Below are 17,477 nucleotides of genomic sequence, written 5' to 3' on the forward strand. Positions count from 1 at the left end.
ATTGTTGTCCAAATATGACGCAAATATATCAGTGCATATAAAAAGTTGAATACTTCTGCATCTGAACATGTCTCAACGGCAAAGTTACATGTCTATTACTTATGCCTGGACGATCAACCCCGATGATGTGGACCAGGCAAGACTAGCCGAGCGCAGACGCCACCCCCAACCCCCTTATGTGTATATATTTTTGTAATACTTAGTGAGGAAAAACTGTCAACCATATCCAAAGTGCAGGACCAAAGAGAAATAAACAATGTATGCTTTTGTCCGATTCTTTGAAGACGACATGTGCTACGCGTTGCCCGTTTCAAGTGTCGAAGATTTCAGACCTCTGCACAAAACAGATTTTGATAATCAGAAGGTGTATCTGGTTCACAGAACTGAAGAGAATGGCAGCGCAGGCCAGCCGTGCGAAGCACAGATCTTTGCCCTTGCAGGTAAGTTGCCCTCTTATAACCCATCAGCGGTTCTATTTTGCATGGCGTTTGTTCTCCGTCCGACCGAGTAACGTTGACGTGCAGCGAAACGTGTCCAGGTGTCAAAGCAAAAGTCCTTTTGTCCGATATGTCAGGACGCGATCAGCTGGAGTCTGACACCGATCGCCACAACAACGTCCTCGGCGGGTGGCTAGCTAGATAAGCTAGTTAGACGTGCTAAGATAAGTTTGGTAGACCGCCATGTCTTCTCGTCAGTGCTTTTACAAACTGTGTTCACACTCGGGCTGTCGTGTCCCCCCCTCCCCCTCAAGAGTTGTCTCTCTTGTTTCGATATAGTCGCGCCGCTTGTCTCGCTAAATACGTGGCACGCGACGTTAGCCAGTCACAACGGTTGTTTACAACACGGAGCTAACGCTCGCTAGCTTGGCGTGTGTTCGCTTTAGCGCGTTAGCATGTTCGCGCTCGCGGCGCTTCGTTGTGCGGCGTGCAAGACGCGGAGCCGGGTCGCTACACCCCGGACGCGTGTGACAGCCCCGCGGTGGAGCCGTTATCGATTATGCAGATGTTTGTGAGTGTAGGCGCGCAGGCTGCTAGCTCCGGCGGGTTGCGGTTAGCTCATTAGCCGGCTTTATCTGTCAGTGTGTGTGTGTGTGTGTGCCGCAGAGCGGGGACGCGGTGCTGCGGTGCTGCGGTCACCGCTGTGTCTCCGATGTTAATGGGGACAACATGTCAACGTCATGGCTGTTTCATGACGGCGCGTCAAGTGGAATGATTTTCTTCACGCTAGCTCTCCAGTTACGGTGGTGTTTCTCTAACTAGCCGCATCGCTAATCGTGTGGGCTGCGGTCCGATCTGACACCTTCACGGCTTGAAGCGCGCTACAGCCGGGGGACGATTTGTATCGCGACACTGTGCAGATATGTTACTCTAAAGAGTGCTAAAGTTGGTTTTAATCTAGCAGAATGGAGAGACAAAAAGCCATCTGCTAGTTGGACAAATGGATGAAATAGTTCCGCAGGTACTTTGAAGGTTTTCTGAAAATCCAATCCAACTTTTTGGGAAACTTTTATGAGTTTCTTCTTGCTTCTGTTTCTGCACTTCACAGACACTGTAGAGGAATTTGAAGACAGTATAATGCAAAAGAAGATGAAAATTCCCAAGATGTCCATCAAGAATTCAGGAAACTGTATCGAAAACAATTTTGGAGAGGAGAGAATGCCACTCAGGCATAAAAAGGTAGGCTCACCTAGATTAGTTGTGTTATTTGGGAGTTTGTACAATGATCAGTGACCAGTATCATGACATTTAATCACACTGCCTCTTGATCCTGCTGCCATTAGTAAAATAAAAGTGTAAATTGGTAGATAAAATCAGGCACAAACAAAGTATCCCATTTAAATTACTTTAACTAACTTTTGTTGTGTCAGTGAGGACCCTAAATATATTTGCCCATAGACAAAAAAAGCAGTGTGGGCACATGTGTGTCGTGTATCATGTTGATGCCTACACCTAAATAGTCTTATGTTTAAATATATCTATTCATGATACAATGTCACATTTCCATAAACTTGGCTGGCACCCAAAATCCCCCATGCTATTTTTACCATATGCTGGATTAACACAAATTCAGCACTCTGGACAGCTGCCCTTTCACAGACAAATCCTCTGAGCGGCTCATCAAAGAACTCAGTGACTCCTCTTCTCCCAGTTCCTCATGAGATCTGCACAGTCTCAACAAAGTGTTTGCAGTCTGTCGTGTCCTGTTTAGATTGACGTGTGATCTGTCTGGCCTTCAAAGTGTTGAGCTGTTTGTCACATATGAAGGGTACTTTGTCACTGATGCCGCAAAGAGATTTGTGAGTTCTGTGAAAAATGTTGTTCATATGTTCAACTTTCAAGCTATCAAAATGTTTTGTTCCAATTTGTTCCCTAAATTGACAGTTATTGCTTTCTTCAGGCCCCGTCTCAGGACCATGGACGCCCCCTCTCCAACTCCTCCAAGAGCCTGGCAGCAGTAGTGGCTCGCCTGGAGAGAAATGCAGCCAGCTCCTGTGTGGAGGGCGAAGAGGATCTGGACGAGGACCGGCTGGCCGAGGAGGGAGAGGATGCAGACGACGAAGATGAAGATATGGAGGCAGAGCATCAGCATCATCATCATCACCAGCAGCAACAACAACAACAACAACAACAGCATTTGGAGGTGGACACGGATTGTGTGTCCGGGGTAGTTACGGCCGTGGTTCCCAGAGTCCTGTATGAGGAGCTGGTTCATAGCTACAGGCAACAGGAGGAGGAGATGAGGAGGCTGCAGCAGGAGCTGGAGAGAACCCGCAGGCAGCTGGTGCAGCAGGCCAAGAAGCTGAAGGAATATGGCAGCTTGCTGACAGAAGTCAAAGAACTGAGGGACTTCAACAGAAGGCTGCAAGACGTACTTCTCATGAGACTGGGCAGCGGTGAGAGACAAGGGGCATGCACACCCAACACGCAAATCACTGCTGTGTATCCCACAAAGTGTATTCGTAACCTCAGACATTCAGTCATTTCAAGAATTGTGGTTTTGAAAATGACAATTCAGCTTTCTAATCTTAGAAAGTACCCTCTATAAAGCCAGAATATGCCATTGTCATTGTAAAAAGGTAGGGGACTGGTGTGTAGACATATGCTGATCCCTGTCTACACAATGCAATGATTGAACCTCCTCGGCATTGAAAATGATCTACGCATTTTTTGGAACAGTAACACATTCTAAACATGCTTGTGTTTGCACTTATGTCAGGAAAAATCAAAAGAAGAAGCATTTAAAGGCATTTTAGTTGGATGTGCATGTGCATTTAGGACTGCTGTTAAAAATCTGTGTATTCTTCTAAAAACCAGATACACCCAGAAAGTTATAAATAGAACTAAAGTAGATCAACTTTGAGTTAGGCTGATTTAGTTTGGCTTGCTATTTAAGTTTACAGTGGACTTATAATGAGAGTAACCATACAGAACATATTGTAATATATATAACAATACCTTTTTGTATCCAGCAATAGTAAAGTAGTAGTGAGTCCTGAACATGAAGTTGAATAAAAGACACTTTAAGTGTAATAAAAGTGGTGTCATTGCAAAGTCAAGCTTTGCCAGATGCTTGTGTTAAGCTCAGCTCCCATGTATATCTGAACAGGGGTGCCTAGTGGGACCAACTAATGGACACGCTTAAGATTAGAGCACCCTGGGGTGCTGTTGTGCAGGGGACTGACTGATATTAAAACTCATCAGCTACATTGGAGCTCAGCGGTGTCAGCCACCATGCCAGCTTCGTAACTGGGCTAAAATAACTGCCTGGCACAAGGCAGCTCACTCTAGACTGAAGGAGGGAAGCAAACGGATGAGCAGGCGGGCAGCCGACCAGTGGTAAGACCAGAAAACTCATGGTCACATGCTTCTCCAGACCTCTCTTCTAATTTGAGTGTCATCCTCTACTCTAAAACTTGACTACTCGTGGCGTTTGACCTTAACCTCATCTTGTGTCTCAATAATTTTAAATGTGTCCACTGTATCTCTAGAGCCTATGCATGACAATGGCACTCAGACAATCAAGGCTGAAGTGGTTGAACCCATTGTTGAGGCCCAGGAGACATGCAGAGAAGAAGCCAACACCAGTTCCAGCTACTCCCCCTCCCCCAGAACAGTATACACCTGCAACGATGGGAAGGTACGTCTCACTGGATACGAGGGGCACTCTTTATATTGCCAGCCACCACAGCGTGTGGCTTATTGTTGTCTTACCCGTGTCAATATGTGTGTGACCATGGCAACATGTGGTCCTGGAGACACCTACTGTGCTAGTAACTACCACAGAAGGGGTTCTGCATGCTTCGCAATAGCGTCACAAGTGTGCCCTTTACAAGTGTGTCGTTAAGATCAATATAAAAGGCCAGTTTGAAGATGGGTGAAGGTCGAGCAAAGGTGCCGTCGTGGCGCCTTCTCCGCTATACGCACGAGTTATTGTCACGGCCTGTGTAGGGTCTCTGGCTAGTTAGTGGTTCCTGATTACCTGTGGCTGTGTCGTCTATTTACGTGCCTGTTTATCTGATCCCGGACCTTCCATGTGGCGTCGTGTCTGTGATGTTCCCCGTCTGTTTTTGTTTTCCATCCTCTTTTTTTTTTCTTGTATTTTTACATTTATTCTTGAATGCAAATGTAAACAAAAGGGTAACGCCCTCCCAGCTATGAATTTAAAAACGGAGGATTTATGGATGCCATCTCAGTCTCAACAACTGATGTGCTGGCATTCAAACATAGTCCAACATGCAACACATATGTCTGATGTCCTCTGGGGCTGTTACAAGCTGTCAGTCAGCAGTAAAACTGGCTTGTAATGTCAATATCGATCGATTTTAGAATGTGTCTATGTCCGCCTCTTCACTTCTATGTTTAAATACACCTGGAATTGATATGGTCAAATATTACATTCCAGACAGTGACTTTCAACTTTTACTAAAAGATTATCCAAATGAATTCTCCCAAATCCTTCAATCCCACCTCCTGTGCCCCTGGCGCTCTGCCTGGGGGTGACTCAGGGGAGTTGCTTGAGTCTGTAGGAAATGCTGTATTTCCTCTTAACACCAGTGGACCTGGCAACACGCCGTCATAGTTGATCAGCCCCACCCCCACATCCCCACCCTGGCTGCCCTACCCTAGCAGGTAAACAAGGTTGAGGAGATTATTATTGTTCCCAGTCAGCATCATCAGTGTTTATTAGCCTGTTAGGGGTCTTAACTCCCCCCCCCCCCACCGCTGTAACTCAACCAGCGGCCTGTCTCTCATGACAGGGGGGGGAATTGGTACTACAAGCTCTGGGGCCCGCAGCCACTTCAAGCGTGAAGAACACTTGCAAATTAGAACTCTCCCACGTCAGGGACCCCATATGAATTATTTGCACGAGAGGAATTTAAAGTGACTGACAGGTTAGCCCTAGTGAGAGAGTGGAGGATGGAGGGGAGAGAGAGATAAACGAGAGCAATTGGGAAGAAGGATGAAAACAATCTTGACTAACTTAAGGGCAGTAAAAAGCGTGTCTGCTGGCCGGGGGCCTAAAGCACATTAGCTGCCCAGGGAGAAGCTGTTTGGATGCGAGCCTAAAGACTTCCCAGTGAGAGTAGAGAGGGGAGAGTCACATATGCCCCCTGCTGCATTAGCGCACCTAGAAACCCAGGGCAGTCTGGCCCGGCTGGCAATCGGCTTGGAGTGTTTGGCGCAGGCTTATGCAACGTCCAGTGGACGTGTGGAGAGAGCTAGGGGCTGATTCACAGTGGAGGTAATCCAGGCTACATGCGGCCAGTGGCCTGAGCTCATCTATGTACCCTGGTTGGTGAATGTGGCGCTTTTGGGATTTGTCCGTTGGTCTAAATGGGAGCTGGCCGAGATGCGTTCCGCCATGACACGCTGTGATCTGCCTCATCCATTTAGGTTTTACACCGACGTGTCGCATTGAAGATTGTTGAAACTGGATTTGAACCCAACTGCACCGAAAAAAGCTCGGCAAATGTTTTCCATTAAAACCATATGCCTCCAAGTGTGGAACCAAAAAGAGTAAAGCGACGGTCGGTTTATATTTAACGCCAGCTGAGATAACGAGATAACACAAGAGATGCCGGATCACATGTCGCAAGAAAATCAGGCTTCAAGTAATGCGTTTGTGACCAGTAAGCACAGAGCGCGGGCCAATCGGCTCCGGGCATGGTTTTCGCTGTGTCTGAGACGACAGAGAGGCGAGAAACAATGGCGGCTCACTGAGAGGTGAGATGCTCCAGCTTTATTTATATCAGAAAAGGGCATCATCAAAATCTTTTCTCAATGAAAAATGTCTTTTTGTGCTTCTCCTGACTCTCCTTGAGTAGAGTTTGATTGTCAGATGGTTCATCCAATCACGTGCCACAAACTGTCCGGTGAGAAAAAAACTTCACAGCTAAAACTATAAAATGTGTTTTGGAAAACATCTGAGCCGAGAAATAAGCAGTAACAAACTATTGGAGTTCCCGAGCTCTACGGGCGGTTATTGGCAGCGCTGACCGTCCCACGTGTTTGAATAATAACGGGACAGTTCCAGCAAATATGACAAGAAGTTATTTCTATTAAAGTTACCAACTGTAGCTTTTAGTTCCAGTCATTTTGTCTCCGTCTATCATGCCCACGCTTGCTGCATAAACTCTGATTAAACACCAATAAGATTTGATGAAGTTTCCATCCCTACTCTAATGGTGCTCTGTACACAATAACACTGTAACTACTGCTCTGAAGTCTGATGCTCCAGCATCTGCTGAAGCGACATGAATCATTATGGACACGATTCATGTTCTCTCCACTTAAACGTTTCTGTTTGACAAATTAGTTTCGGCAATACTTTGGACATTTGTTTCAATGAAAACATTTAGCAAAGCTCTTTTGTCGACAACAGCGTGAGCTCATGAAACAGTGGGGTGGCTGCAATGGGGTTTGTTACCTTTGCATTGAAAATGCGGAAGGTTATGTTTTGATCGCTGTGTATTTATTTATTTATTCATTTATTTATTTATTTATTTGTATGCGTTACTCGCATAACACAAAAATATTAAACCGAATCGCATGCAATTTCGTGGGATGATTGATTATTATCCGGGGACCATTTGATTAGATTTTGGGATCGATCGGGTCAAGGTCATGTAAAGGTCAACATCTTCTTGAATCGCATGAAATTCGGTGGGATGATTGGTTATTATCCGGGGACCATTTGATTAGATTTTGGGATCAATCGGGTCAAAGGTCAAGGTCATGAAAAGGTCAAGATCTTCTTTTTACCATAGCACGGTCAACTTTTATCCAATTGGCATGCAACTAATGCCAACATTTTCAGAATTCAATGCCCAATCTTGTGATATGCGAAGGTATGCGCTCTACCGAGTGCCCATTCTAGTTTTATACATTTTACAAATAAATCTCCAGTAGACTGTAGATGCAGAAGTTCAAATGTTGTGTACTCTGGTTCGTCCTCTCCGCAGGTGCACCTCGGTGGAGGGATCTGGGTGGAGGAGGAGAAGTGGCACCAGCTGCAGCGGACCCAGGGAGACTCCAAGTTCACAAAGAACCTGGCTGTCATGATCTGGGGCACAGAGACCTTAAAGAACCGTAGTGTCACTGGAGTCGCCACCAAGAAGAAGAAAGACGCGCTGCCCAAACCTCCACTGTCGCCCAGCAAACTGAAAATTGTTCGAGGTAAGATAGACTCCAGTTTTACACCTCTACAATCGATACGGTGAGAGAGAGTCATTCGTTGAATGATCGGCGATGTTGCACATTTGACGTGGTCTCACTGCTCCCACTCGCTCCTTCCGCAGAGTGTCTCTACGACCGGGTGTCTCAAGAGACGGCCGACAGCGCCGAGATCACGCAGAGGTTGTCCAAAGTGAACAAATACATTTGTGAAAAGATAATGGACATCAACAAGTCCATCAAGAACGAGGAGCGGCGGGAATCCAAGCTGCTCATCAGACAGACGGTGAAGATGGAGAACTTCACCTACGATGGCATGTAGCGATCTACTGTTGTCACGCCAGCGCCTTCTGCCCCCCCCCCCCCCCCCCCACGGTCGGCAGGATATGGAGGGGACTAGATATGCGGTCGGGGGATGTTTGTCACAGTTTCAAGAGCAGGTTTTCTTTGACACATTGGAGTGGTTACGATGTGAAACGTCTAAACGAACACACCCCTTCCCAGCGGAGCGACCGTCACCTTCCTCAGTGCCCAGTGTTCCCATTGGCTGACAGACAGCTTTACCCAGCAGTGAGAAATTGAACGCGTGTGATCTCGTCTGGCGTGAGCTGGAATGAGTGTTTTTATAAGCTTGACAGTGGGACTGGTGCAGAGACATGGTTTACCGACGTGTGTGCATTCGTGTCAAAGAAAGGATATGATGTAATCGTTCAAATTGATTTATTGTTCTGTGTCAGAACATAGTTTTGAGTCCTTAAACTTTTAAAAAGTAAGAGGTCATTTCCCTAGACAAAGTCGTCCGACGCTATAGAGACAATGACGCTGGCTTGCGTTAGATCTTCGACGTGTGAACGGTCGGATGTTTTGGTGACTACTTCAGCTGCTGCGAGTGTTCGCTCTGGTACTTACTGCGTGAGACGAGACGCCGAGGTCTCAAATGCACAAGTCTCGATTGGTCATAGCCATATTGCGATTTGCAGCAGAGATTCTGTTGCTTCAAGAGATTAATAAAAGTGTGTGCGCCCCCCTGACTTAAGGTCAATCACAACACGTTCTATTGAAAAGACCAAGGCTAATAGAGGTCAAATGGGAAGTATAACTCTAATGTAGAGTCCAGAGAGTGATATTTATGTTTTATTTTTTCTTATTGACCTTTTCAGTTGTGAGCATTTGTGTTACTCTGCATCAAACAAGTCACTTTCAGCCAATTTGACTGTCGAATGAGTCGTAGTGGTACAGGCATGTTGAGGCCTTAAAAGGATTTGGCAATCACCAGGAGCTGCGGTGCCCCTGGGTTTTCTAGTAAGCCGTGATTGTATATGTATAGTAAGTGGAAGCATTGAAGCTTCACCTGCACTTTGCTGTGAGAATGTGAGAGGTGGCGTGGTACTACTTTCTGGGTGATTCACACCATTCGGTCGATCTGAGCTGGGCTGCGTTCCGCCCTCTTGCGGTTGAGAGATGCTGCGCTGCAACGTGAGGAGGAGAATCGGGGCGCCGCGCGGTCGAGGTCGTCCGCATGTGGAAGCGGCGCTCGCTGTGGGTAAAGCTGTCTGAAACACGAGTGTGCCGTTTGAAGACATCTGGGCCTGCTGAACCCCATAATAACCCCCTCTTTTGTTTTAAGCCCCGCCACTGGGGAACAAAGGAAGGTCGCTCCAGTGACAATTTCGTCTGAGCTACGCCATCAAAACTTTGAAACTGTCCTTTTTTTTCTTCTATTTTTGTTGTTGTTGTTGTTATTGTTTTTGAGCCAAAGCGTTTTGTGTGGCCATCTGCAGGCTGGAACTAAACGCTGCAGATTGAAATCTCAACCGTGACCTAGCTGTGGCTAACTGTGAATCTGCTGCAGAACTGCCCATCAAGCCTCTCTCCTCTTCATACTTCTCGTTTTGTCAGTGGGTTTATTTCTGTCTCTCATTTTGTCGTTCCTGTTGTTGTTGTTTTTTTCCAAAAAGTTCAGATCAGCCTTCTGTCGAGCTACTTTAAGTTTTGGAGATATGTTTGTGTACAGAAAACATCATCTTTGTTTCTTTTTTCTCTTTTTTTAAACAAACATGAATATTTCAGTTTCTAGACATGTTACAGTTGTAAAGGTTCTGGTCAAGTTTTTGGTTTATCCAATTGATGTTGTAATTCCATGTTACCTGACGACATTTTTTTGTGTTTCATTTTTACACTTCCATATTGTTCGTACGAATTGTTGGCTTTAATCTTGATGTTGTATACAAATGTAGATCAGGGAACTCTTCAAACGGGTGAACAGATCTCTCCCTTTCTTCGCCAAAGTGATCTCTGTGGAACATGAGAGGCGAGGCTTCCCTGAACGGAGCCCAGACGGCTATCTACAGTCATCTACATTCACAACATTCGCTATTTAACCCTTGTGTTGCCTTAGGGTCATTTTGACCCGAATCAATATTACACCCTCCCCCCGCCTTAGGATTAATTTGACCCCATTCAATGTTTAATGTCGGTGTTCTTTCGGTAGTCAACAAACAAACATAAAGTGCCTCACACTTAAACTTGGAAAACAATATTAATTCTAATAATTTTCTGGAGGTTTTAATTGCTGGCATCAAATTGAACCCAAAGGGTAAAATATGTTAGTAAATATAAAGGTAACAGGAGGGTGAAACATTGAATTGGGTCAAAATGACCCAAAGGCGGGGGGAGGGTGTAATATTGATTCGGGTCAAAATGACCCTAAGGCAACACAAGGGTTAATGAGCCTCACTTTGGATCTACTTTCTAATGATCGACCACAGTAAGACGCTAATTTGCATCGTTAAAACATTGAACTCAATTGAGATGCAGTCGTTAGATCAACACACACCATTTACATTGAATGCACTTTAAACTTCTGGGCAATTTCTTTGATCTTAGAGAGATGTGTTTGTCATTTTGTTTTTTTATAATGTCTATAGAGATAAAAGTTAACAATTATTGTATTTTCATGAAGCACCTTAGAACTTTTAGGTTTATTGTTTCCTCTGGGAAGAATAAGTTATGGGATGTATTGTTGTTTTGCCAGTCAGATATGCTCCTGACATATCAATGTTTCAACAGGAACTTCTTTTATTTAATTCACCCAACCACGACTCGGAAATAGTACTACGAGTACTTCTGAGTATTTCATTATTTAAAGATTTATTCGCTTCACAAGTCACATGCCAGTGAAACTGGATTCTATAACTCCATCGTGGCCTCCAGGACAATAAATGTCCTCCTTGGCAAATTGACAACAAAGTCCAAAACTCAACTTGGCTTTCAACCCCAAAACATGATTTATCAATTTGAAGCTATTTACCTTATGACATGTGCGAGCTGACTGGAATGCGTGCTTTAACTTAATGTGTAAAGATGCTGGTTAAGCATAGATGTGACGTGTATAGCGATAAGTGTGTATTTTTTACAAATGATCAAATAAGCCAAAGTATTGGATGCTGAGATCAAGCTAAAGAAGGGGGATGCTCACTGAGGAATCAGTGAGGTTTGCACAAAAGATGGCCCATGCCAAGGTGATAGAGCCTTGGGAATCTTAAGACAACCATATGGTGACATTATTTACATATCTTTTTTTTTGGTTCCCAAAAAAAAAATCCCTTTTTTTTCACGTGTACAAAGCAACATGTGAGGTGTTCGTGCGCTAGCATGTATTTAACATACATGCGGTTTTAAAAGAAAGAAAAGATTCCTGCTGTGCAAAGCAACCATGCTGAAATGACACTTTGTCTTGTTGTGTTTGTTTCTTTGTTGTTTGATGCCAAAAGGGGGTGTGGTTAAACAATGCTTTAAAATGGGGCATTAACATAGTTATTACATCATCTGAAGCTTCTTTTCAAACGCTGGTTTCCTGGAGTGTGATTAAGCCTAATCCTTTACCTGAAACCATCTTTCATGGATGAAAGCTGTGTCAAAGAACTGTATGTTTTCAACCCAGATTTGGTTTAATCTGTAATGGAAAGGCCAATCTCTCTAATATTTACCAAGGCACTCGCAGAAGAGCATTCTGGTTTTTTTGCAGCATATTGGTGACACACCACCTGTCAAAGCCACTAATGGATGATGAAGGCTGGTTTTGCTCTGACACCGGACCTTTCAGTACTTTCACTGTCACACCCGAGTAGTGCGAGGGAGGAAATGTGACCTCTGGCTCCGTGACCCTCTTCCTGTGCCACCTCTCGTTTCTTACTCTCCTGTTGTTTCTATGGACTGGATTTAAAGATGCTCGCCTCTCAAGATACACCAAGTCCTGGTTTTGGCTTAAGTTGTGAACACCTGTCAAAGCTACAGAGGATGTATGTTGCTTGTTGACAGTTTGATCGGGGGGGAAAGAGATCAGTTCCAACTTCACCGTGTTGGAACAAGATAAATGGCTTTCGTCGAGCAGTTTTCACAACTAACGTGTTCACAACACATATTACGGTCTAAGCCTCAGATACAATGTCAAACTTATTTCAAATGTGAAAAAAAACAAATGGGAAGAACACATTGTTGGGCCTATATTTTTCTTACGGTATCAGTAACTTTGTATACAATCCACAAACCGGTTCTACTTCATCTGACTTCACCGTCCTACCTCATTGTTACTCTGGTGTTTGTTTGTCAGTGACTGTAAACTGTGTGTGTGTGTGTGTGTGTATATATAAAAAAAAAAATCTATAGGAAAGCTATACCTGGTTACTCTCCACATGTACAGCATATAACACCTCAGTACACAATATCACTCTGAGGAGAAATCTGTTTTATTACCTGCTTAAAGATGCTGCTGTGAAGGGGTCTCGGAATATATATCTATATAAATATATCTTCGCTCTTTGCTCTGTCGTGCAGTTGATCAGTGGTCGTGTGCCGTCTCTGTATCGCGTTCTGAGATTTGTACTGGTTGACGGTGCTACCAGCAAACAGTTCAAGACCTGATCTGTCTATCGGACCTCAAATGGTGCTGTTTTTCTATGTTCTTCTCCTCATACAGCTATGTTTTATTCAGGTGTGTCAACGGCTACTATCCCCTCAGCTAATCACATTTTAAGCCAAAATGTTTCACAAACCGATAACTCCTGCTATTACTGTATCAACGATATGCTATCCATCCAAATATTGTCGATAGTGATTATATCCTCAGCTGTGAGTTTCAGAAGTACCTCAGAACGTTCTGATTTTCAACGGATGCATCTGCTTCTAAAACCTGTTGTCCAGCAATATTTCATTGATGCAGTGTATTTTCAGAAATGTGTATTTTTACTGGTTAGATCAGGTTTCACTCTACATAGGACATGATTACTAGATCACACTCGGATGACCGGTACATTTAAAGGATACCACTGTTCACTGGTTGCATTCCAGATTGTCCTCGTCGAAGCCATGTTCTGTTTGACGTTCGATTCATTTTTACGGAAGCGAGAGATTCCACTGGAAGTTGTATTTGTGGTGGAAAAAAATGCGATCCGTGAGAAGTGTTTTTGGTATTGCCCCATCTGGTTTAAAATGAAATGTGCCACAAACAATAGGGATAAGACAGATGACAGATGGTCTTCATGGACAGTTTTGGAGTGATTGATTTCCTCGAGTTACCACTTTAATCTTCCCCAGTTGTATCTCTGTGTCCCTAACGGATATTTAAACAATTCAAATATCCGGTATTAAAAAGGAAGTTGGTCTTGTAATGTGCGATTGACTTACTGTGAGCTACAGTCACGTAAAGCGGTTACGTTTCTGGACTTGGCATAACCATAAAAATAAAAAATAAAGTGAATTTTCTTGTCTGTTCCCCGGTACAGTGACACCAATGGAATCTCTTCCGCGCCAAAGCGTTGTTTCGGGGGTAGTTTGCTCTCCCTGGTATGTAAATGTTAGTTTCTGTCCTTGTTTTTCTTACTCTCCCCGTGTCTGTACACATGTGATGTGCTGGGGAGCTCCTCGCTACTGTGACCCGCGTGTGTGCAAACACACAGCAGTTCATGGGCGCACTTAAGCCATTCATTGGACTGTTTCATAAAGGTCCGATTCGAAGCTTTGCTCCGGGCCAGGGAGTTGACCCACAGAGTTTTGTGTGTAATTGAATTCCTATGCAGGTGCTGAGTTGTCATCACCTGGTACCGCTGTGTCACTGCTGGGTGGAGGGGAGGGAGATAACCGGAGAGTGTTTAATCCATTCAATGTGTCGGCACGGCCTTGAGATCGACTCAAAGGGGACAATGGCGACATGACAAATCCGTACTGAATTATTACGACATTTTCATATGGAGTTGAGCTCTCCAGGGCTGCCTGGGTATACGCCTGTCTGTCGTAACTGCATTGCAATGACCATTGGGGAACGACAGGGTTATTACTGTGTGGAGTTTTTCCAGATGGTATGATAATGTGAAAATAATCTCAAGACTGTTGCGGTAAACACTCCCTCTGACCCTACTTCAGCCTCCTCGGAGGCAACACATTTACAGAAAATGTAATAAGTATATGCGATAGAAAGTGTACGTGTCTTTGCTAAACCGGCCACACCTCTGCTATGCGAGCAACTCTTTGACGCTTAGCATCCTGTTCTGTGTTTTTCTCTTGCTGCATTCAGGAACACCTGTTTAATGTATAGACAAACGGAAATAAATCGAGACTTTTATTCTATCAACACAAACCTCTTCTTGTCTTATTTTTTGTCTTTTCCTGGTGAAACAAAGTAGAGTTCAAGATGAGGCTCATGTTGGAAGCGTGACGGCTCGAGTTCAAACCACACAAACCCGTTCTGTGTTTTCCTTTGTGAGACTACGAGTGCGACTATTCGTGACTCATTAACTGTCTTTCCTCAGGTCTAAACTGGCTTTCTTTGTGCTAAGCTAGGCTAACTGGTGACTGCATGTAGCTCGACATCTAACAGGGAGGTCTCAATCTCCTCATCTGACTCGCTGCAAGATGGTAAATGTGGTGTTTCTCAAAATGTTCAACTATGTCTTCTTCACCAGCTGCGAACGGACGGAAACACTCGTTAAATCACTTTGTTGAGAAGTCATTGCGGCCTTGCTCTTTTGCACGCCGTTAGAAAACACATTTCCTGAAGGTAGAGGGCTTCTGAGTCGTAACTTCATTTCAACTCGCACTATTTTCACCTCAATCTGTATTTTGTTTTTCAATCACCAGTTACATCTTGGAGCGCAAGACCTACCCGGAGTCTTCAAAGTGTCATTTTCTACACTCGAATACCACTTAACTAATGTCATAAGAGTCTTTATTTTCAAATTGATGGCCATGTGTGCTGAATGGGTGTTGGAGGCCCTCAATGGCCCCAAGGCTAATGCAAACCTCTCAGCACGCGGTTACCCGGTTAACTTTTCATTTTAAATGCAAAGATTACAAATAAAGTTTGAGTTTGCCGTACAATGGTAACAATTAACTTTTTTTTTTAAACATCTCGCCCAGGAGCCTGACACCGTGAAGACAGACAGACGGAGGCAGATGAGCTCTGGCGTCAGTTCTCTCTCGACAACTCATTCCTCATTTCGTTCGCCAACTTTCCATCCTCATAGTCGTATAAAGATCAGCCCCCTCTCCCTCCTCTTCCTCCTTCACAATATATCTGATTTCCAAGTTTGTGTGCGTCTGCTGCCGGCCTGCTCTCGGCGCCACATGTTGGATGATTGGCGGCGCTGTATCTAACATGCGCCGTGTCCAAACCATATTGCAATATCAACTCGGCTGCGCGAGAGCAAGATAAGACGGAAAATGGAGTGTTGACATACGAGATTGCTTGTAAAATGGCTTGTTTGGAGAGGCCGGTATCTGAAATGAGCCCCGACAACGAATGCTGGATTTGCTTGAGTCCACATACGGGATCTCGGAGGAAAGGGGTCAGCGCGAGCGGAGGCCGTTTCCTTCGCCTGAGCTCTGCTCATTCCCTCGTCTCCCCATCCCTCTCCCCTGTCTGGCACACGGATGCAGTTCCATATCGTATTGCCTCTGTAAGCAAGTGTGTCGTGCTCCCGGACTTTTCCTCCGGCCCGAGGGGACTTCTCAATGTCATTATCGCTAAAGCCTGCCACGCGCCTGTAATGTATTGCCCGCTCGGCTTTATTGGCAGCGCGATGAATCAGTGGTGGTGATGATGGATTAGTGCCGGCTGGGTCGAGCCGGGCTGTGCCGAGCCGGTCCAGACCGGGTTGAGCTCTGCAGCCTCGCTGTCTTGTCGCATAAACACCGTGTCCACCTCGCACACTGCAGCACAGAGGGAGACATATCGTATTTATGTCACACACACACACACAACCTAATGAATATGGTCATTTCGGGCGCTTTTATTGAGCTTCTCGGAAGACTCTCTGATTCATCCGGTCCACCTTTCGCTTCACACGCAGCACTCGGTGCACACAGCGGCGCCGCGTAATAGGCGTCAGTAATGTGTTTGCTTTTTTACAACATTGTTACTGTTTTGAATGTGGAAATGGAACAAGCTTTTGTCCCCTCCTGGAAGAGGAAGTTCGGAGAAGGTGCACTGGGTGCACATGTTGCCGCAGCATAATAAGGTTTGATGTTTCCAGGAGCACGCGCATACCAGGGAGGGTTTAGGGCACAGGTGTTAAACACAAGGCCCGCGGGCCGAATGTGGCCCGCCACGGCTTGAAAGACACACACGATCACCTTTTCTTAAAGACATTTATGACAACAAATCCCGTGCTTTTATTTTGAAGGTTTCAGATGAAATGGATTCATGTTATAATATTAGTCTTTTTTCATGTACAATATTTCTACACTCAAAATGAGTTTGACACCCCTGGTTTAGAGGAAGGACGCAGTTGCATGTTTTATTACTGGCTATTAAACACACTCCATATAACACAGCCATGCTGAACTCAACTAAACGGCACACCGACCCCGAACTAAAAGTCTGAACTCAACACTCACTCCTTGATTGCAGGCGGCCCCGTCTCTCTCGCTGCTGCACGCGGTGATCCGGCTCCGCTCCCGCCGCAGGGGAACTAATGGACGTTCCTCTTGATGTCTTAACCCCTCCTGCCCTGTGAGAGACACTTGAGACGCACTCTGTTTCTCAACATAACACCTCTGGGTTTAGTTTATTAGAGCACACCGTACACTATGTACGATATAAGAGATGCGGCATGATCATGCAAAACCATGAATGGGTTCCACCAGGTGCACAGGGTTGTTGATTGGTCTGTTTTGGGCGATGTTTTGTGTAGTATTCTGACTTTGTCTCAACACACACTTTTGCTCACGCTGCAATATGTCTCCCTTATAGGCTTGGAAAGCTTGCTCGTAATTCTAAAGTGACAATCAAAAGACTGAAGCGCCTCCTGTGTCATTCGGTGCCGTTGGTGTGGTCTCAGAGATTTGTTTTTGTTCTCCAGTGTAAGCACATAAACTACACCGCATTCATTTACATCACGGAGCACACATCTGTATGCAGAGTATGCAGGAAGTGTGTTGGTTACATTATCTCTGTTGCCAGGAGTGATGTTGAATCATTATCCTTCCCTCCACTTACGACCATCTCTACTGCGGTGTTAATCTGAGAAGTGGCCGCCGGGTTAACAGACAATGAGTTGGTTCTGATTATTCTGCCTTCGGCCTCCTAAGCCAGTACACCACACGAGGAGCTCACGTTGGCTTTACTGCTCCTGGCATACTTACTTGTTGTATCCAGCCACACGCATCCAGCTGCATGTCCCTGCATTGTGGGTTCACTGTATGAATGATAAGATAAGTAGCGAAGTCTTGACTGTCGCTGTTGAATTTCCTGCCGCTGCCAGCCGTTATTCAGATGTCCTTATCGTCTGTAAGAAGCTTATTTGGCTT

The 17,477-nt window shown here is 45.0% G+C and overlaps 2 protein-coding genes across 5 annotated transcripts in view; both read left to right on the plus strand.

Moving 5' to 3' along the window:
• agbl4 (AGBL carboxypeptidase 4) overlaps window positions 1–17,477 on the plus strand; it is a 267,416-nt gene that overhangs the window by 199,213 nt on the left and 50,726 nt on the right. The gene's annotated exons all lie outside the window — the stretch shown is intronic.
• bend5 (BEN domain containing 5) lies at window positions 257–14,311 on the plus strand. Of its 3 annotated transcripts, none has more exons than XM_056414158.1 (6): window positions 257–440; window positions 1,546–1,676; window positions 2,398–2,893; window positions 3,989–4,137; window positions 7,463–7,676; window positions 7,799–14,311. In XM_056414158.1, the coding sequence occupies exons 1-6, from the start codon at window positions 257–259 to the stop codon at window positions 7,993–7,995; spliced, it is 1,371 nt and encodes a 456-aa protein (XP_056270133.1). In that variant the 3' UTR covers window positions 7,996–14,311. The 3 variants fall into 3 exon arrangements, with proteins under 3 accessions (XP_056270133.1, XP_056270134.1, XP_056270135.1); XM_056414159.1 differs by lacking the exon at window positions 257–440 and adding an exon at window positions 500–1,458; XM_056414160.1 differs by lacking the exons at window positions 257–440; window positions 1,546–1,676 and adding an exon at window positions 2,199–2,296.

This window comes from Pseudoliparis swirei, chromosome 5 (assembly GCF_029220125.1).
Source record: "Pseudoliparis swirei isolate HS2019 ecotype Mariana Trench chromosome 5, NWPU_hadal_v1, whole genome shotgun sequence".
Lineage (NCBI taxonomy): Eukaryota > Metazoa > Chordata > Actinopteri > Perciformes > Liparidae > Pseudoliparis > Pseudoliparis swirei.